We start from the raw sequence: 21,981 nt of genomic DNA, 5'->3' as shown, positions 1-21,981 counted from the left end.
ATAGCTTTATTATATTATACGTGTATACACTATAAAGACATTATATATTTTTCTGAATAAATTTAAATATATTTAACGTGGGTGATTGACTTTAAAAGATTAAAAATATTATTCTCCCAAAACAAGTCAGCCTGGCGTTTTCTAAATACAACCATTATGCTAACAAACACAAAGCATAACCGCATATATTAAAAAAAATTTTTAACATGATATTTAATCAAAATTCAAAAAATATATAATTACTTTGCTAGCACAGTAAAGGTAGATTAAATTCAAAGCACCCTTAAAATAAAAGAACCTATTAAAAAAATAAGTTTAACTAAAAAAACAACCTAAAAGATAAATTAACCTAACTTTTTTTGAAGTTAAAATTTACACATTTTTCTTTAATATAGCCTAATGGCTAAAGGCTTTTGAAAAATTTCACTTTGGCTATTAGTAACAAAATCAAAACAAATTTTTCATGTTGTTTTATCTTTGGCGCAATTATGTACAATTTTAAACTACACATACTTTAAAAAATACCATGAAAAAAACACAATTCTTAAGACGATATCAGTAAAAATTACTACATCAACGTCTCACAACTTGAAGATATACGCGAAAATACAATTGCTCTGCGTCGCTACAAAAACTTAAAATTCGCCGCTTTAAAATATCCGTGACGTCATCACGAGAGTGACGTCGCGTCATGATCGAAGCCACAGTGATAACACGAACAGTGCAACATCATCATCATAAAGAAAAACGGCTTTTTACACCAGAAATTTATGACGTCATTTTCTTATAATATCACGTCACACAGAAGTAATATTACGTCATACAAAAGTAGTGACGGCATAACTACTTAAACAACAATAAAAAATCAACACCAAATAAGAATAAAATACAATTAGTGTAACAAGCTAACCAATGTTATACCAATGACGTCATTTATAAAGCCATCACGTGACCAGAAAACACAAGTTAACCATCGTTACGTCATAAGTTAACTCAAACGACGTCACAAACAGAAAAACGTAATCACTAAGATGTTTTTGATGACCCCAACAACCAAATTGCACCACAAAAAATGGGCAGTAAACATTCCGAAATTTCAAACTAAATCTTTTTTTATGTGAAACAAGATGGGCAGTTCCTATTTAAATATGAAAGTGCAATAAAAATGAAGAAAAGTGAAAATCACAGGGAACCGTAATTAAAAAGATAATAAAGGTTGAACAAAATTAAATAGAGCTGATAAATTATTTCATTTTAAGGATAATATTAAATTGAACTACTATAGTGAAAAATGCCCAAAATAACTGAATTTTAGAATATTTATGCCTTATAAAAATCTAAGTATAGATGAACTTATTTATCCGATGAAGACTATATATTAAAAAATATATGACTGAACTTTTTTGAAACTGTTTCCATATTTTGATAATATTTGTTGTCCTTATTTTGACATAAGAAAGTGAAGAAAAAAAAATTTGAAGCCTTTTTACAAAAAAATTACAATAAATAAAAAAAAGATCACACCTAGATCGATTCTATATGAAGAAAAAGCAATAAAAAATTACAGAACACAATTTGTTAAAAAAAATAAGGCACCGCAAAAATGTGTAAAAACAGGATTGTAATAAGTTGGAACATAGGTTTAAAAAAATTACAAAAAGTCACTAAAGCACAGTTTTTTAGATCACGACATAAAAAGGCATTTACCATTAAAGCTTAGTAAGCTATAGAATCCCAATTAAAAGTGTCAATAATCTCATCAGTGTCTGGGAGTTGGTTCTGCTGCTGCTCATACCTAATCATAAAGTTATTTTAAACATCTTTATCCTCAATGTGAAAAGGGTCGCCATCATGGCCAAAACATAGAGTAACAATTGTTACCCTACCTAGCCTTAAGTTGCCTTTGGCTGTTTTCAATATTTTTTAATAAATTGCCACATTGCCCTGCTAATTAATTTTGTCTTCAGGCTGGCTATAGCACCTTACTATAGCGCTATGACCTGTAAGCAGTGGCTATTAATTAAATGACCTCATGTTGTGAGCGTTAGTGTTTAATTAATATATAACGTTGCCGTAAATAACAATAAGTTACCTGTTCAAATATTTTTATTTTTATTATTTTTCTTGTTAACAAAGATTTTTTAATAATGTTCTTTAAAACGAGTTACCTTGCACCATTTGAGGGCAAGATGTTAGCTGCTCTGTTGTTGTTGCTATGCCGATGTGATTGTAAAGCCATAACAGAATTGTTTGAAGAATTTGCTGAATGATGACGTCCTAAAAAAAATTATTTTAAATTTAATTAAACCTTTTCTTTATTTTTTTTACATTCCACAGTTTGCTGAAATATGCTACATTTTTTTATTTTTAATGAAGTAAAAAAAAATGTTTTGGTATAGTTGTTTAAAAGAGCAAAGTCTTCATAAACTTGATAGTAACCAAGACAACATGATTAAACAGTGCACTTTGTGCCATGAATACCTTATCTTGCTAATTATTAATTAATAACCACAATCGCGCATGCAAATTTTCGGTCGATTATCAAGCGCGAAAAAAATTTTAAGCAGTCTGCAGGAATTAAAAGCACTTAATATCTAAATGCCTTTAAACAAATAGATTTTTGCAATGAACCAATTAAAAAACCATTTGGGACCATTAAACTAACCCTTCAAAGATGTTTGGGATATAAATGGTGGATTGGAGGACTGGTGCAGACATGGCAAACTACTATATCTACTGGTTAACCCTTAAAAAAGAACCAATTTTGTCATATTAGCCACCATTGTTTTTTTATGCAAACTATTTTTTAACGGGTTTAAATCAAAGAAAAAATAAACAGTACCAAAAAAAAATTATCTTTGTATACATAAATACATTAAAAAATTGCCAGTAGAGATTATCAATAAACATCAATAAATAATTAAAAAACAAAAAAGTTTGAAAATCCAAAACAAAATTTTGCTGCCACAAAAACTCAAAATTTTTTAAAATAAAAATTAGATATTGCAATCCAAAACACCAATTACCTGAGCCAGAATGGTTAATATGTTGTTGCTGTTGTATTGGTTGTTGTTCATGTGTTGATGCAAACCCAGTTTGTTGAAAGAAAGAATGCAAACTGTCACATAAAGCAGCTGCTGATTGTTGATCAAGTTCCCAATTTTTTTGGTCAGCTCGATGCATATTTTCAATTAAATCTGAAAAAATAAAAATGAAAAATATTTGGAAAAAAAAAATATTGAAAAATAATTGAAAAATAAAAAAATCTTAGCATCACTGGAATTAAAATACTTTGCCTGCATTAACCCAATTAACTACAAAAAAGTTAAAATTTACCTTGGTATTGGGAAAAATCAACAGTTGACCAGTTGTAACTTTTTGCGAGAAGACAACTTTGTCGCAAAGACTCATTACTGTTACACCAATCAAAATTCATTCCTAAAAAATAAATACCATTTAACAAAAACCTAATCAAAAAATTAATTTAAAGTGTTATATTAGAGAGTTTTGCAACCTTGTAAGTGATGTATATAGCACGTTAGTATTGTTGACACTGAATCATAAAATGCCTTTAGAACCTCTAAAAAATGTCTGTGGTACTTACAATTTAATTTTCAAAAATACTGGAAAATGATTAACATAAAAAAACAGGTTACCATATTTTTCGTGTGACGTAGAAAGTACTAAGTAGCATAGTGAATGTATACAAGCTAGTACTATCTACATCATCACAAACAGGGCTTCCTTTTTTATTAAATAAATCATTTTTTTTTAAAGTTGTATAACTTAATAAGTAAGTAAAAATATTCAAGTTAAAACCATTTTAGTGTTCAGTGACACAACTTTATCAATTTTTAAGTAAAAAAAATCGCCAATATATCAGTTTAATATTTTTGTTAAAATTTTTTATTTTTAAAAACTTAAAAACAACAATACCTGATTGAGAAGCTGAATTTTTGTTAATTTGGTTAAGGGTTGCTGATTGACTCAATCCTGGGTTACCCACTCCCCTTTGATGCCTTAAGGGCCCGTTCCCACCATCAGATACATGAAGGTAATTGGGAGGGGGCATTTGGGGGTGATTTGACATGGGGCTGTAGTAGGAACTCGATGATGCAGAACTGAGAGTTTTTTAGATTTATTTCTTTTTTTTAAGTTAAAAAAATATTTAAAAAAAAAAGAAAATAAAATGTGCCCGAATACTTACTTGGAGAAATTCTGGTTATTCAAGTGTTGGGAATCTGAACACACGATGTCGCTAGCTGTGCAAGAATTCGAGAAAGCACAAGAGCTATTTCTATCTCCTAAATCTTTAAATAATTTTTTTCGATAGTAAAGTTGTTCAAAATTAAATAAATTTCCGATGCAACAAAAATGGAGTGAAATTATAAAGGTTAAGGAAATTTAATACTAACCATCAGTGATGGAAGGTTGGAATACAGTTTTAAAAATACTTCGGAACGAGGCACTCATATCGTCCAAACCTAATCCTTCAAACCCAGTGCCACTCTCAAAACTTTGACTAGAGTTCTAAAAAAAATTAATGAACCAGCTCAAAAAAAGAACAAAATGCAAGTTCTATAAATTGAAGCACAAATTTATATGTATTAAAAGATGTATTAGATTTTAATAATTTTTAATAATTACATTTATATATAGAGGAAAATGTGTTTTGCAAAATAAGACAATTCATCCTTTTCACAGAATGTGATTGGCTAAAATAAAACTATTTACCGGGTTAGAGGTATGTGATTGGCTAAAATAAAACTATTTATCGGGTTAGAGGTATGTGATTGGCTAAAATAAAACTATTTATCGGGTTAGAGGAATGTGATTAGTTGAAATAAAACTATGTAACTAATTGGGGGAATACGATTGGTTAAAATAAAACCATTTACCGGGTTAGAGGAATGTGACTGGTTGAGAGGAGTTGAAGAATGACAAGGAGTTGTCATAGATCCATGAGAAGAATTCTAAAAAACAAAATAACAAAAAAGTTTAAAAAAATTTAAAAAAAAAATTGAATTTAAGATAAAATCAAAATTAACCAGTTTGTAAAAAAAAACATTTAATGTTACCAGTGCATTCAAAACAAATAATAAACCAAATTGCAAGTTAATTTACCATGTGGTTGTATTCGTGCACCAAATGTGGTGGAATGGTTGACGGACTGGCATGAAAGCTGTTTTGTGGTGTGTGGTAAATACCATCCTCAATCACATTCTAAAAAATAAACCAGTTGTTATGAACCAATAAAACCATATTTTACCATGGTTGAACACTTAAGCTATTAAAATTAAAAATGAAACGAAATTAATAGTGACAACCATATTTTTTATGCAAACCAATTTTAAACAATGGTTAACAATAAACCAAAATTAAACCAAATTAATGGCTCTCTATGATGGAAGAAAGTTTGCAATGCTATAAGGCATTAAGTCTACTATACAACTAAGAGTAAGCCTAATATGGTTAACCAAACATTCCAACTTATCACCATCTAAAGAACAACATTCCTCTTACATGTAATTTACATTTCACATATAACATTAATATAACCAATACATGTACTTTTTTTAACTTGAACATATATAAGGAATTTAAAAATTTTATGGCATTGGAAAAACCTATAGAATAGCAGTTAAATAAAAAATTACCAGAAGTAATTTGGAATTTAAAATTTTTACGCTAACTACTAAAGTAGTTAAATAACTCATTAATATTTTATTATATTTGCTTCCGGAAATATGATAGATAAGGTTATTTGAATTAACCTGCCCTAGTTAAGCAGAAAATTTTTTAAATAAATTTGTTATTTTAATATACCTTTAAATTCACTAGACCGATTAATAATATATAAATAACACTAAAAAATGGCAAATACAAAAAGCTTAACTAAAAAAATTTAGATTTAAATTAAAATAAATATCAAAAATGTGAATATTTAATATATTATCACACATAAAGCAATTATTATTAAATTGTAAGACAATTTTTTTTTTAAATATTAAGACTTAATGTAAAAAAAAATCAGAAGATTAATTTATAAATCAAAATAATATTATTATCCAATAATTATTCTGTTCACTCATTTTTTTTTAACATTGGTGTGATTTAATAGAGAAAACCAAATACAAATAAAACATATATTTTAAAACCAAATTTTGACAAGGTTGTCCTTTCGCAGGTCAAATACAGTTTAAAAAACTTATAAAATTTTACTATGCATAGTATACAAATTTTTTAAACTTTATACAAAATTGTGTGTTTTAATTGCAGAATTTTTTAACCAATAAATTGGAATAAAATAAAAAAACTCTAAACCAAAAACTATTTGTTTTTTGTTACAAAATTGCAGTCATAACAACAATATTCGTGACACGTGCCTACAAAAGTGACTGTGGCGTAAGTGCCACCACTCAAGTGCCGCGACAAGTAACGCAGGTCAGGTCGAGTGCTTGAACAAACAGAATTAAAGTTCTAGGAGAACAAGTAACACTTGTGATGTCACAAAGGAGATTAAATAAAGTTAATTAGTTGCGAATGCAACTCGGCTCGGTGTTGCAACATACAAAGAAAAAGAAACCAATAAAAATAAATAAACCCAGTTTTTTCTCATCAATTTGTGTAAAATAATATTTAAAATTTGTACTGCCCCATTTTAAAAATATAATTTGCAATATTATTTTTACTAACATTAAAAACATAGAATTGGCCATAAATAAATTTGTAGCTCTTTGTAATATTTTTAAACAATTTCGGTTCAAATATTTTCACTAATCCATAATTAGTTGCTATGTGACCTTTACTTATAGAGTTATTTAAAGCAAGAATAAGCCAGTTACGAGACAAAAATAGCATTCTTAATTACAAAAAAATGTATTTCCATTTTTATTCTTTGTATTCCAATGTTTGTTTGAGAGTTTAAGCAAAGGAGAACCGGGCCAAAACAAACAAAATAAAAAAAACTTGACGTAGCTTTCCTGTCATTTATAGACAAAGTACGTCACCTATTTCTAAATTATTATAAACCAGTTTTATGATTACTGTAAAACGTAAATATTTTTGTGATACCGACAGAGTGTAAAAAGGTATTGTTCTATAGAAATAGAGTAAAGAGAATTGCCCAGTAGTGGTATTGTTTGCTAAAATACCCTTTTTGTTTTAAACTTTTTTTAGGATTGAATACCAAACAATGGATCTTAATAAAAACTCTTACAGGCAGTTTTTTTAATAGAATATTACAAAAAAAATTAAATTAAATTTTGTTCAATTTTGATAGTTTTTTATATTTTAAAACAAAGTTATTTATTTTTTGCCATAGTTATTATTTAATACAATTGCCAAGATTATATGAAATTAAAATAAACTAATTTACTTAAATTAGAAAATGCTGCTGTTACAGACTTAATACCTAATCTAATTAACAATTAAAATTCAAATATTTTATGAAAACTTAACATAAAACAAAAACGTTGTTTCCTATGCAAACAGTAATACATTAGATCTGTTTTTTTCTAAATAAATAAGTAACTAAACATGGAAAAACCAAATAAATTTAACAATTTTGTTTTTGTTGACAGTTAGTATGGTAAAATTTTTGTTTTTCCAAAAAAAATTTTTTACCAAACATAAGAATATTTAGTCATGAATATTCAATTTAATGCTGATGACGTCACTGACAAACAAGAGCAAATATACTGAGCAAACATGCCGTACACTACAACACTTACAGTCATAAAGCAATGTAAACAAATCGATTCTGCAAAATTTTATCCGAAAAAAATGTAATATCAATTTTTAGTAAGATAGACCATAAAAATTGTGATGCCTTTATTTTATTACTTTTTTGAAAAAAAAAATTTTAGTGGTAGGAAAAGGTTTTAAAAATGATAAATATTATGGCTGGTAATTAGTTACCAACTTTTACTAGCCACAATTATGTCAAAATCGCTCATAAAAATTTTTCTTATAACTCTTCTTAATAATGCCGCTACATCATTAAACTTTTATTGGAAATTCAATTCAAAAAAATTACCTGGAGTTTGTGAACCAACAAAAAAAAGGTTATAGTGGTTAAAAAATAAAGGCTATCTGGTGACTAAAAGGCACAAATAGAGCATTGTCCATTTTCTATTGTCCAACTTGTTTTATTTAATGGTGAATAAGTGTGAATATAAAAAGCATGTCACCTAATTATCGGCCTCTCTCTTATTTTCCTACTTACCTTCTAGGCATTTAAAGCTTAGCTTAACAATCCCCATTTAAAGATAAAAATATGTAATTATTAACAAAACAGAAGTCAAGTACGAGTTGATACTTACTTAGATATCAAAATTTATCAAAAATACAAAAGTAATCGCAAACAAAAATTAATTAATTTCTATTATTTAAAGCAATTAATCTTTTCATTTTTTAAATAAAAAAAAATGAATAGAACCAAAACATTTGTAACAATTTGAATACAAAATCAATAGTCATAAAATAACTTTTGTAAAATGCTAATTTTTATATATATTTCTGCTCTTCTATACAAATAACCCCTAACTTACCCCATACTCGTCCGATTTTCTTTTTCGTTTTACTGGAATAGGATCATCGGGTGTGTTGTCTATTTCCCAATATGAACCCTGTACAATTAAATCAAATTAGTTTTTACACAACAAAAGCAATTTTTTTAATAATAACATTAGTTTCAAATGCTTATTAATCAAAAAAAAAAATTTTGCAAAGAATTTCAATTTTGAAACAAGTAATATGTATAGAAATTAATTTAGTTTGCCTATATGCTATAGAAGATAGTTTTGCTTATGCTTATTGTTTCAATACTTTTAGGGTAATAAATAGAATCTGTTAGTTTAACAGTTGCAGTAAAATAACAACCTGAGTTATTAAATTGTATTTGGTACGATGTAAAGTATTTCAAGTGCTTTTTAAACACTTTTTGTACGACTTATAACAACAAATTCATCCTGTTTAAATCAGACTTTACAATAAACTTTATAATTTTTTTTACTGCACTTTTTTTCTACAAGCCTAGTTAAATACAATTACTTTTTTATTTCATGGTTATATAAATTAACTTTTGTATTTATATCTATTTGCGGTGTTTTCCATAATTATGGAGATGCCATAGAGCATACCATTTTGTGAACAAAAAAATGTTTAAGAAATATAATTTTAAAGTTTTTTACCTTTCCAGGATCATCTTTTGATCGGGGAACTTTCCTGAAACATTTGTTCAATGACAGATTATGACGAATCGAGTTCTAAAATAATAACAAGAAAAAAAATTTTAAACATAAAATAATAACACAAAAAAAGCAAAAAAAAAATACAACAATTAAAATTTACACATTTTTTACCATGCATTAAATTTTTACAAAATCAAAGAATAAAAAAGAAACAACATACCTTCCACCCTCCATTTGCTTCTTTGTAGTAAGAAAAACTATCACAAATCCAAATATAAATCTCACTAAGAGTCATTTTTTTCCGGTTGGATGAATTTATGGCCATAGTGATTAGACTTGCGTAACTGAAATATATTAACCAAAAATTTTATTTAAAAAGAGGTAAAAAAAAATTAAGATTTAAATTTAAATATAACATTTATTAAGTTAACTAGGCTTGTATTTATATTATAGGCTATATATATATATATGTAGTGGTAAGAACACTTGCTACACCACACATGGGGTCGTGGGTTCAATCCCCATTGACCTCATGCTGTAGCGCTCTTGAGAAAGGTGCTATAAACGGTATGAACTCCTGCTGAGCCAGCACTTAATCAGCAGTATAATTATCAGGAAATTATATCTATAATATCCCAAACTGCCACAGGCAACTCGAGACTGGGTCGGAGTAACTAATGTTACTCTATGTTTAAGTCGGGCATTCAACTTTCCTACATCGAGGATAGAGATATATACAAAAAAAAAAAAAAAATATATATATTTAAAATAAAACCTATTCTAACTAAAAAAAAATTTAACACATAAAACTTACCTGTAGGGTGGTTTTCCATTCTTGCTCTGGTCTGAAGAATCATCACTGGATTTTCGACCAGTTTTTGAATCTTTATTTTCCTTGGCAGCATCACTGATCATTCGAGCATTTAAACTTAAAACAAATTTAAAAAAAATTAACAAAGTAAAAAAAACAATCACAAATTTACTGTTATAAATGTTTACACAAAGCAAATACCAAACTGTTGATAACAAGCTACACATACCTTAAAAAATGTTTAAAAAATATAAAATTATATTAAAAGTGATGTCATCATACCAAGCAATCATGTTAAATTTGAACACAACATAATTTTTTGCAGAGGCAAAACATTTTCAATTTCCTATTTATGCTTTTATTGAGAATAAATAAAAGCAGTGTCTATTGTTTTAAAGGTTAAAAATTGTAAAAACTTGCAAAACCCAACTTTACATGAGAAGATAACCCCATACTGCCATACGAAACTTAAAACACAATTGTTAAAAAGAACATAAAAATAATTAAAATAATACCGAGGTAACCAATCAATGGAGGTCAGACTGTTTTCCAAATCTGTCATATTTTTCTTCGTTTCATCTCGAATGTCTTCAGGGTTCATGTTAGTTACTGCACACACTGACATCAGTAAAAATTAAGTTTAACTTGACTTACAAATAAAATTTAAATCTTAATTTCTAAAAAAATTACGTTTTTATAAGTAAAAATACTTTTTTCTGAATGAAAAATTTTTTCAAAACTTAGTTGAAGCCTAGGTCTATTAACTATTATAACAATACGTTAACATCAAAAAAACCATAATATTTTTTTTGTCTTATTATTACCCATTTTGCCTTATTATCAAGAAATATTTAACGAAACTTTAAAAGGCACGAATTTTTACGCGTTTTAGCAAACATTTAATACAGTTTTCTAATCTTAGTTTGTCTGTCTGTAGCACTTACTGTACATGGAACGGAAAAAAACTATTATGGCATTCCAGCAAACAAAAGTTGATACTTTTTTTAATTTTTTTAAAAGTAGGCACTTTAAATTTATTAGATTTTGGTAATTTTTTTTATAATAACTAAAGCTTTTAATATTTTTAAACCTTACTTTTATATCAAACTTCTAATTTATTTATTTAAAATTTTGCTTGTATTTAAAAATCTAAAATCAGAAAGTAAAAATTTTTAACGTTAAAAAGTAAATTTTATGTTTATTTTATAAATACATAAAAAACATTCTAAAAAATAAAATATAACTTGCATTGTTTACGGCACTGAGTAACCATATTTTTAAAATTCAAAAAGTTTAATTTAACCTAATATAGGCTAGGTAAACAGTAAAGCCTAATTAGACTTTAAGAATTTGTTAAATCAATTAAAGATATGCGTATAGGCACATTAATAAAGAAGAAAGACCAACCCATACAGCTGCATATAAAATCATTTCTTTTTCAATGCGCTTAAACACTGGGCTCACTGCGAATTCGTTTAGTATGCTGCTCTGTGCGTTTCTATGCGGAAAAGGTATATCGGGAACTTCTGCGTCCAGGAACTGACAGAGAGGAGACCAACCTTCTTTCACGTTGAAAACCAAAAGTTTGTCCTTGGGTGCATTCTTAAAACATTGTAAAGCATTTATAAAAAAAATATTTTTTTAATTTAAAATTAAACTTTTATGCAGATTTTTAAAGTTTAACAATATTTTGGAACATACTTGCATCACGTCTGTTAGATGCCGGCGATAAACCATTTTCATTTTCATTTCGTTTAATTGAACTCTAGGCAATAAGCCTACCACGTGAGGTATTCCAAATATTGTGGGCCCTGTTTAAAATAGGTAAACTTAGTTCGTGTTTTTTTTTTAATTTATGACTGCTGTAAGTGCCATGACTCAGCTATTTTGCTTTACGTATAAATTACTGAGTTTGTTTTTATTTACCATGCAGTATTGTATGCATGGTAAGCCAAATGTAAAAAAATATTTGACCCACATTTTAGACTTTTTTTAATAAAATTGCATATAACAAGCTTAACTAAAAAGAATGATCGTTTTTTTCGATAATGAATTTGCCTTTGTCTTTTTTTTTCACCTACCAATGTGAACCTGTAAATAAAGAAATAGTTTTTCCCTACAAAAAAAAATATTAGTCCATTAGTTTTAATTTTAAATAACAATGACAACAAAATCAAAAAACTTACACATTAGTTGAAGTCCGTATCGACTATATCTTCTATAAGTGGGAGATAAAAAGTACATTATTTTAAATTTTATTGCCTTAGTTGCATCAACCTGTGTTAACATGCTCTGATACCATTGATCTTCATTATCTCGAATAGTTAGAATGATCTGTGTACACAAGAAATAAATAATGCAGAAATAAATAATGGAAGCACAGTAAGTTATGCTACATATTTCATAACAAATTACATAATTTTGTTTACCTTATAAACTTAGAGCAATAGTTTAGTTTTTATGCCTATCACTATAGCTTAAGTGTTAATTTATTAGTAAACTTTAACCATATCAACTTTAATCAAAAATATAGCATTAAATTACTTTTTATGAACCATTAGTTCATTCTTACTATAGACGTACTGTTTTTTCGACAGGATTTGGTAAAACCTGAAAATGGTATTAGCTTCTTCTTATAACATATCAAGAATTATTACAAACCTTGGCATTAGGAAAAGCTTTATGAATCTCGTCCCAGAAATAACAGGCGGGCGTATCTGTCACTGCATCAACGTTTTTATACATTTTTCGAAAGTCATCAGTGGTGCCGCCTGTCAGCATTATTTTTTCCCATTCATCGTATAAGAGATCGAAGTTTTCTAGGTAATCATATACATTATACCCTAGCTTCTCCAAAGCTTTCACCATTGATTTTGTACCCGTTTTTGATAGGCCGGCAACGATGACTTTCATTTTTCCAGTAAGTCATTAAACAATATAACTAACGTCTAAAATATATTGATATTAAATTAGAATAACGTTATAACGGCGATGTAGTCATCAAACGTTATTGACATAAAAACAGGTCATGAAAGGATATTATAGGGTCGTATCCGGTAACAAACGTATGGTGTAAAATTACGGGACTTTTTAGAAAAAATAAACACATATTGTGTTTTATACATTTCAAAAGCGCATTCGTTATTTTTTTCAAAGGGGTTGTTTTGATAAGATAAACAGAACAAATAATACAATAAAAATACGCCAAAATAAGGGAAAGTTTGTAGATTAAAAGTTGCTCCCGCGCAAATTAAGACTTAAACAATACAAAGAAAAATTGTATGGAAAAATTTTAACTTAAACTAATAGATAAAAAATTAAATAATATCTTTTAATAAAGTACTTGTTTGCATTGTCTAAAATGAACTAATATTACATTTAATTACAAACCGAAATAATAAAAAAGATGCTGTAAACAAAAATTTTTTTATGCCAGTTTAATCTAGCTTGCGTTTTCTGAACTTTACGAGTTTCGGCCGCATTAGTAAAATAATAACATCCGCACTAACCTATAACACGTAGACACATCACAACGAGATATCTGTCTACTATTACACATAACACCCAACCCAGACTTGCTTTGTGTTGTTTAGGCTGCTCAAATGCTGTAGGTCCGAACCGTTTCTATGCAACGCGTGTTAAGCGCACAGACGCGTGACGACAAATCGCCATAACATTAGCCTACCTGTCCAAGAAAGCAACACCTTTTACAGGTACAAGGGTGTAACTTTATCGCTTTACTTATATGGGTTATCCTTAAAGGTGAATGTTGTTTAACGGTTCTAAGTAAGGTAGGCCTACTGTATATTATAAAGAATAATAGTTTCTAACATTCTTCAAGTGGGTCTCCTTTCATTAAGAATTTAAACTAACAAAAAATCAAGATTTCATGCAATTTACATTCTGTTTGTTCAATTAAAATATCATTTTTGAGCCTTCTAAATCGTTGTGTTAATTAATATTTCGGTTTAATAAGAAAAAGACCAAAGTTCAGAAAATTAGGTTTACTATCGGGCAATTGCAAAACGTTTTTTTATTTAAAGTAATTACGTAATTAAATGAATCACCATTCTTTATTTCTACTGCAGTTGTGGAGTTATTTAGGAAATTTACCAGCATCACGGTATAGACACTACGACATCGTGTAATTTGGTGACCAATTTGTTGGCAAACTGCCTTTCCGGTCACAAGCTCCTAGTTATTTTCTTAGAAATGGGAGAAGTTCTTAATTGCAATAATTAAAATAAACATTTGATCAAGCATCGAGGTAATGTCAACCAATTTTAAAATAACCTATCTACGTGATATTCTACGAAAAAAATTTGTGGATTTTCTTTCTTGCTATTTTGTAACAGTTAAAAGTTAAAAAATGCTTGATTAGATAATATACTTGTACTTTTGTGCTAATGTCAATACACATTAAGTTGTATCGATAGGTGTTTAACCATATCATTTTTTGCCGTCAATATTGTGAAATTAACAATCTTTTCTTGTTGGAATAAAAATACATTTAAAATTTAGATTTACCGAATTCAAAATCCAAAGTTTGGATTTACTGAATTGGTTTATTAGAACTGTTTTATTAACAATTCTATGACTACACACACAGCTGAAATTGTAGGTTTCTACCAAACCATGACGTATTTTTTTCGTGGAATGGTTTTCACAACTTAGAGGTGCATTTATGCAATGTATATATTGTTGGTTGAGTAGTGCAATTTTTACACAGTTCAACATCATAAGATGTTGAAACTTGAATTAAACTTTATTTAAAATTGTAACAAAAAATTTCATTCAAAACTTTACATAATCATGGTTGCATTGCCTTTGAACTATTTGGTAGGCTAAGATACCTACACTTTTCGACTTGATAAATTAAGAAATTATTATGCTAAACATATTTAATTTAAACAAGTAAACCTTTACAGTATAAAAATAACAACCAAAACTTTATCACACATTATTCTTATCAACAGCCACACTTTAACAAATAAATGACTAAGAAAGAATTATAAGTCTGGGGCGCCTTAAGTCTCTTTACAATGCAAAGCACGCAGTCTAAAGAGTTAGTTTTACAAAAAAGTAGAAATGTTGATATAAATCCACAATATTACGAATAACAATTAAACGATTAAGCGATAAAAAGATATACATGTGGCAAGTCACATCAAAGAGTACTCAAGAGTGTAGCAAGCAATTATCTTGCGTTATTTATTTCCATTTTTATTTCGTTTCTTATTTCGCTGTCACGAACAATACGCAACAAAAAGATCAAGAAACCTGTAAATAACAAAAAAATATTATAAACTTACTAAATACTTTATAAGAAACTTAAAGCATAAACTATTTATAATAACATTTTATTAAACGTTGTTTAAAAACAGCCGATTTGGTTAAATTTACTTGCAGTATCATATCAAACAGCAACGTGGTTTTAGGCAGCTTAATGTAATAATAACTTACCCTGGAGTGAAGTAAAAACAGCAAAAATAATTGACAAGACTAGTCCCCCACTTGTCACACAGAACCCCAATACCCAGGGAATTCCCAAACTAACGAATAATACTAAAAAAAACCAGGCATATCTTGTGCGGTTCTTTTTTACCTATAACAACAAATACAATTTGTATTTTAAAAATTATTTTAGTAATCAACCGGTATCTTATGTAAATTTATTTTGTTAATATTTTTTAAGAAAAAACACAGGCATTATTTAATTTTAGTTACAATTCTTACCAGTGCAGTTCTGTTTCGTTTCCAGACATACTTGTAAATAATTGCCCGGTATATAATCAAGTTTATTCCAATGAGAATAGCAGTAGGAATGATCACGAAGTACACAACATATTCCTGTTTTATCCAACATCTAGAATTTATAACAGTTGATCAAGTAAATATTATTACAAACAAAACAATTATTTAAGTCGTGTACTTACACCAAATCTTTTTTTAAGTAATTTTCTCTGCCTATTATAAGAGGCAATGTTATTAAAGCAGGTACAAACCAAGCCCAAATCATCGAATGAACAAACAATTTTTTGGAATTTAGTTTCGCTTTGACATAGAAAGGCTAAAACAATACAACAAAATAAACAATTTAAACCCGTTTTTTATTATATTTTTTATTATAACAATTAATTTAAATTTAACAAAATTAAACAAGAATTAGGTTAATTAATATCTTTATGTATGAGAAATGATTACCATAATTTGTCAATAAATAAAAAATATTTAATAGACTTACGAAATAAATTGCCATAAACACCATGACTGCTTCCACCACCATCCAACTAAGGCTACACAATAAGGAATAATAAATCAAAATAGCGATTGCCGAGCAGCTGGGAGCCCGTGTCCTTGCAATGTCTCGATCGCTTACAATTAAACACGTGTTTAAGAGTATTAATGAAATGGAAAGATTTATTGAAAGGAAAGTGCCACGTCTTTTACTTTCCTTTTTCGGTGCTCTAAGAATAATTAATCTATTATTGGATGTTTTTACAACGCCAACAAACAGTTTATTATATACAAACCAATATACTACAAAAATTACTTAAGGCACAGATTTGCTAGTATTGCCAACACGAGACCAAAAATTGACAAACATGAACCAACTAAACTAATCGTTGAAAGGATTGGATGTACAAGTAGCATGCCAGCAGAATCAGATTCTGGTTGATCATCATCAATGTTAGAATGATACTAAAATGTAAAAAACTTTTTTTATAATATGAATGTACTGTTAGTATTTAACAAAAAACATTTTAAAAACATTTTAATTCAAACCCTTAGAAAAGTGAAAATAAAAGGCAAACTAGATGCCAAAAACTAATGCCGTTACAAACTTACAAATAAAGTTGCGAAGTTGGTTAAATGCTGAAACGAACAGATTATATTCTCAAGAGTTTGTGAAACGATTTTTGAGCCCTTTGAAGACCATGTGTTGTTGATATCATCCCAAAACACGCATTGTGTATTATTTCCCAAGCCTGTTGTCGAATTCTAAAGCAATAAAAATAAATACAATCAAAAAACGAATTTTACGATACAACTGTATAGTTAATACGTTATATATTTAAAAATTTATATTAAAAAAAAAGTAATGCAATACCTGGTCAAATTTAATTAAAACTGGTTCCTGCAAACTTTGATTGCCAATTAACGTTGCCGAGAAAACAACATAGGAATTCAGAGGTCTATTTAAACTTGGCTCTATGAACAATTTGTTGTTCAGTAATGCATAAAAACTCACTTTTACATCTAAACAAACAAAGAGTTTGTAAAATTTAACTTTTACAAGTATAAAGTGGTTAGAAATAATATTTTTTAGCAATTAATACAAACCGGTGAAAAGTTGAATGTACGAGTTGAAACTTGAATTGCCAAAAAATATTTTAACTTGATCGCTTCTAAAACCCCTTTCAGTAAGAACTGGATTCCAATCAACCTCAAAGCCTAAAGATTTCTTCTTTTCTGAAAAATATAAATTTTATGAAAGTTTCATTAGAAAACCTGAAATCTTTTTCGACTTTTGTTTTAATTTAGTTATTGAAGAATGTATTAACTTATATTTCTTAATATTTTCATCTTGTTTTTATTGCAAATCTTGTGCATGTTATTTATATTTAATTTCTATAATTCTTTAAAATAAACCTGTTATATTTGGTTGATAAACAGCAAAGGCAAGGTTGCTACCAACTTGTTTATATTTTTCGCCTTCTTTAAGTTTTACTTTTTCACCAATCTGGGTTAATGTTTCTAAAATACTGAAAAATATACCACCACAATTTAATCACTGTTTATATGCTTCTATTTTTTATTATTATTAAGCAAGTTGAAAACGTTATTTATCACTACTAATTAAAAATTTTGATAATATTTAGTTACGAGTATTATCTTATTTACATAGAAGAATAAAAGTTAACCTTGATGCGGAGTTACTCTTGATTATTTCGTCTTCAGAATCTCCTAATAAATTGCTTATAGTCAAAACAACTGAATTTGTCACCTTGAAAAATTAAATTTGTTTTGGTTATTATATAATATATCACATCAATTTAAATTTAGTGAAACTGACGTAATAAATTAAGATCAATGCATTTTGAATGATAGATCAATTTTTTAGACATTTACATAGAACTGCTATATTTAACAAAAAGAAACAAATTTCTAACGTTTCTTGTTAAAGAAGGTGTGTCCACAAGCTTTTTCAAAATCTTAACAGTTGTTAACACTTCTTCCGCTGTAAGGTTTTTAGAGTTAGAAGTTAAAACCTGAACATTGTAAGCAACTTCCACACGTTGAGATTCATTGGCTATCGACTGGTTTTCATAACTCTATAACATTAATTAATAAATAAGAGAAAAACACGTATTTCACCGTAGTTATTTAAAAATTAGTGATATTTAAATGTAGGCCTGTTTTAGTGTTTAAAAGATTTAAAAATATAATATGGTAAAATATTTTGCCTTCAAACCAATATAACAAGATTTAAGGAACACAGAATCTAACCAGTTTCCAGTTTCATCACAAAAACTATTTCCGTAAGGATTGCCCTCTAAAATCATATTAACCAAAATTGTTTTTTTGTACACATTTATTTATTTCTTTTTACAGAAGATAGGTTTATAAAATTTTTATCGGGTTAGGGTGTGCAGTTTGGGACGTGTCTGAGCTATCCGTAAACGCCGGGCTCAAGGGCGAATAGCGTGGCGTTGGTGCAGCTCGAACCTGAAATCTTTCGGCTCGTAGTCCGACGCCATGACCGGTTGACCACACTACGGACCACACTACGGACCACACTTTTTTGTACACATTTAATTGTTAAACTTTTAATAATATAACTTAAATTGCATTTAAGCTAATTTAAAAAATGTATTTAATATAATTTGCTTACCATTTGCAGTGTTTAAGGGACATGTTTGAACGGTGTTTGCACGGTAACCAACCGAGGTAAGAGGAAATGTAAGATTTAAATTTTTTTCCCCATCAAAGAAGGTTTGATTGACCTCTTTACAAAAAACTATACAAAAAAGCGCAAGTTGTAATATATTAAAAATAACAATTATAAAATTGACTTAAAACTGTCTCAATTCAGGCTTTCTTAAATAATTTCAGGCAAACAATTTAAACAAGGACTTTTAGTTTAATATAAAATAGATAATAAAATTTAAATAATGTTACCTTGTTCGCATCCATTAGTATTTTGTACGTAGTCAGGTTTACAAAAACACAAACAAGTTTCGTCATCTTGTATTTCACAGGGTTTCGTACATCCATCATTTCTGCATAGATATTCATTACTAAAATAAAATATTTTGTTTTAATACTATTTAATTAATATATAAAAATGTTAATGTAGTTTAACAAAGTGGAACAAAAAAAAATCACGTAAAAAGTTAAAATAAAATATTTTATTAAAATGTATATAATGAGTTATATATATAATGAGTTTTCGGTAGCTACGTTTTTGGCAGATATATCCTGGCAATGTTTTATTTGCCCACCAGTAATGCCATGCACCCAAACGCAAGAAATTTCGAGTTGCCATAATTGCAAGATAACCCGAATTCTGATTTGGTTGGTCTACGAGCCAATTCTGAAACTTTGTAGTAGTATTTGGTGGGGATATTGGTGTACCATCAAACCAGGTCCAGTTGTAAGGCTTAAAGGAACCGCTTGCACCAATCCAAAAACAGCAAATTTCATCACTTTCCCATTTCCACAACTGAGTGTTAATAACTTGTTGAGTTAAGTTGTCTTTAATCGTAAGCAAAGTTCCCTCTATTTCATGGCATCTTCGTTCAGATTGCAAAAATCTTAGTTTATCGTCGAAGAAACTGATCTTATATCCATTGTGGAAAATACATGCGTTCGCTTCGGTTGCTAAACAGAAAAAAAAGGTATATTATAATTTAAACATTAGGTAACACTTGTAACGAATCCGCTATATTGTTGTTTATTCCAAGTTTTATCTATTCCTTGCCACGTGTTTACACCTAAAGTCTCGTCTTTACACGTTATCATTATCATGTGACTTGCTGATTTAATTGTATAAGGTTATTATTCGTGACACAATTTATTGTACGAAACTTTTGTACGAAACTTTCCGCAATAAAATACTAATAAATATTGACTTTTATATAAAAGCTTTTATATAAAAGACTATCATGCAAAATCGTTACACACTAAACACTAAAACCAGAATACCATAATTTTTCGTGTGACTTAGAAAGTACTTAATTGGCGTAGTGAGTGTAAACAATCTAGTACTTTTTACATTAACACAAACAAGGCCTGTCTTTTCTTTTTTCCAAATTAATTTTTTTTTTAAAGTTGTATAAATTAAAAAGTAAGTAAAATTATTTTAAGGTTAAAGCATTTTTGTGTTCAATAACACCAACTTTATCAATTTTTGAGTAAAAAAATATCGCCAACATAAAACTTTAAAATATTTTAAACTTATTTTATTTTTTGATTTTGCATTAAAATGCGTTTTTAATTATTGTGTTAAAATAAACCTAGCAAAGCCTAGTAAAATAACTTTTACCTTCACTCGGCGTCAATACCAAAACAAAAATTGAGCAAATCAACTTTAAAACCATTTTAAAACAAAATTTTAGTCTACAAAATTATTCTTCCTATATTTAATATTTAAAACAATTCTTTCATGAATTTATTAAACAGTATAAATCTTATTTAAAGAATTTTTCGGAGCCTACAGTTCTGAAAATAGTTTATAGAAATTAAAAACATCTTTATATAATTTTGTTTTAATTTATAACAACAACTGACAACACACACTTTCAACACATGCTTTCATTTTGTAATAAAATAAATTACTTAAAATGACTATATTCGATTAATTAAAACACTTGTTATAAACGAGAAAAATTAAAATTTATAAACGAGAAAAATTAAAAGAAAGACAGCATGATTAAAATCAACTTTCGCATGTTATTTGGCTCGAAAAATACCAAAATATCTAGTGAAATTACTTTTTGTTTGTTCAGTAAGATTATCAATAATCAATCTCCTTATAAAATAAAACTGTTTTTTGATTGATAACGTCGTTCAAATATATACAATACATGTTATAATTTTAAGTTAAGGCATTTATAAAAAAATATAAAACATTAAAGATACAGAAAATGAACAAAAAATGGCGCATATGACTTATTTAATTTAAGTTTCCATTAAAAAAATTTTAAATTTATTTTATTAAAAAAATTTAAAACATAAAAAAACTTAAAACTGTTTTAACTTTTATATGCCAAAGACTATTAATCTATGCCAAAACTTGTAATTTATATTTGTAGTTTAAATACCTAGTTAACTACTTGGTAGAGATACTTGCACATCACACAGGTTTAATAGTGCTTGAATTTATTTAATTATTTTTAAATTTATTTTATATTTTACTTTTATTGTTGAATTTAAACTAAATATTTTATTTAGATAATTTAATTATAGTTTTTACTTGAAAACTTAAAATAACGTTAATTAAATATATTTGACGATATTTCTCCAAAAATTTTTGTTTGTAGTGCCTGGTTTAAATTTAATTTACAAAATTATTACGCACCACAATTAGTAAGATATTTATTTATAAGATATAAAAGCAAATGTGCAATTATCTGTGGGGAGCCCAACAATTTAAACTAATGTCTTGTGACTTTGGTTTAAAATGAACGCGTCATATTACATTTGATAATCTGATACGGTAAAAAGGCAACCATACTTAACATTTATAAACATGTATTTTTAAAATAGTGATAACGAACTGATACAAAAAGAAGCACAATTTAACAAAAGTTAACAGGTCTGATAATAATTTTTAAAGTTAACTTAAAAGTTATATTTTTACCCAAAACTTAACTTCGTTAATCAACAATTAACGGGTTAACGGTTTGGTGCTCACTTTTGTTTATATATATATATTTTTTTTTTTTTTTTTTGTATATATTTTTATCCTCG

General features: G+C 27.8%; 2 protein-coding genes across 2 annotated transcripts; both read right to left on the bottom strand.

The window, feature by feature from the left end:
- Nucleotides 1–381: 381 nt before the first annotated feature.
- Nucleotides 382–10,673, bottom strand: LOC145750235 (forkhead box protein J3-like). Its single transcript, XM_082566217.1, has 14 exons — nucleotides 10,521–10,673; nucleotides 10,009–10,122; nucleotides 9,415–9,538; nucleotides 9,195–9,269; nucleotides 8,553–8,630; nucleotides 5,125–5,223; nucleotides 4,899–4,973; nucleotides 4,416–4,530; nucleotides 4,208–4,310; nucleotides 3,937–4,121; nucleotides 3,337–3,438; nucleotides 3,027–3,197; nucleotides 2,169–2,277; nucleotides 382–1,795 (listed from the first exon to the last, which is right to left on the bottom strand). Exons 1-14 carry the CDS (start codon nucleotides 10,628–10,630, stop codon nucleotides 1,717–1,719), a joined length of 1,539 nt encoding a protein of 512 aa, XP_082422343.1. The 5' UTR covers nucleotides 10,631–10,673; the 3' UTR covers nucleotides 382–1,716.
- Nucleotides 10,674–11,262: 589 nt separating this feature from the next.
- Nucleotides 11,263–12,918, bottom strand: LOC145751298 (uncharacterized). Its single transcript, XM_082567411.1, has 4 exons — nucleotides 12,667–12,918; nucleotides 12,192–12,339; nucleotides 11,707–11,816; nucleotides 11,263–11,607 (listed from the first exon to the last, which is right to left on the bottom strand). The coding sequence occupies exons 1-4, from the start codon at nucleotides 12,916–12,918 to the stop codon at nucleotides 11,368–11,370; spliced, it is 750 nt and encodes a 249-aa protein (XP_082423537.1). The 3' UTR covers nucleotides 11,263–11,367.
- Nucleotides 12,919–21,981: the final 9,063 nt, after the last annotated feature.

Source organism: Corella eumyota, chromosome 4 (genome assembly GCF_963082875.1).
Source record: "Corella eumyota chromosome 4, kaCorEumy4.1, whole genome shotgun sequence".
In the NCBI taxonomy this organism is placed as follows: Eukaryota; Metazoa; Chordata; class Ascidiacea; order Phlebobranchia; family Corellidae; genus Corella; species Corella eumyota.
Note: the sequence above shows the minus strand (reverse complement) of the source record. Positions and strands in the feature narration are given on the sequence as shown.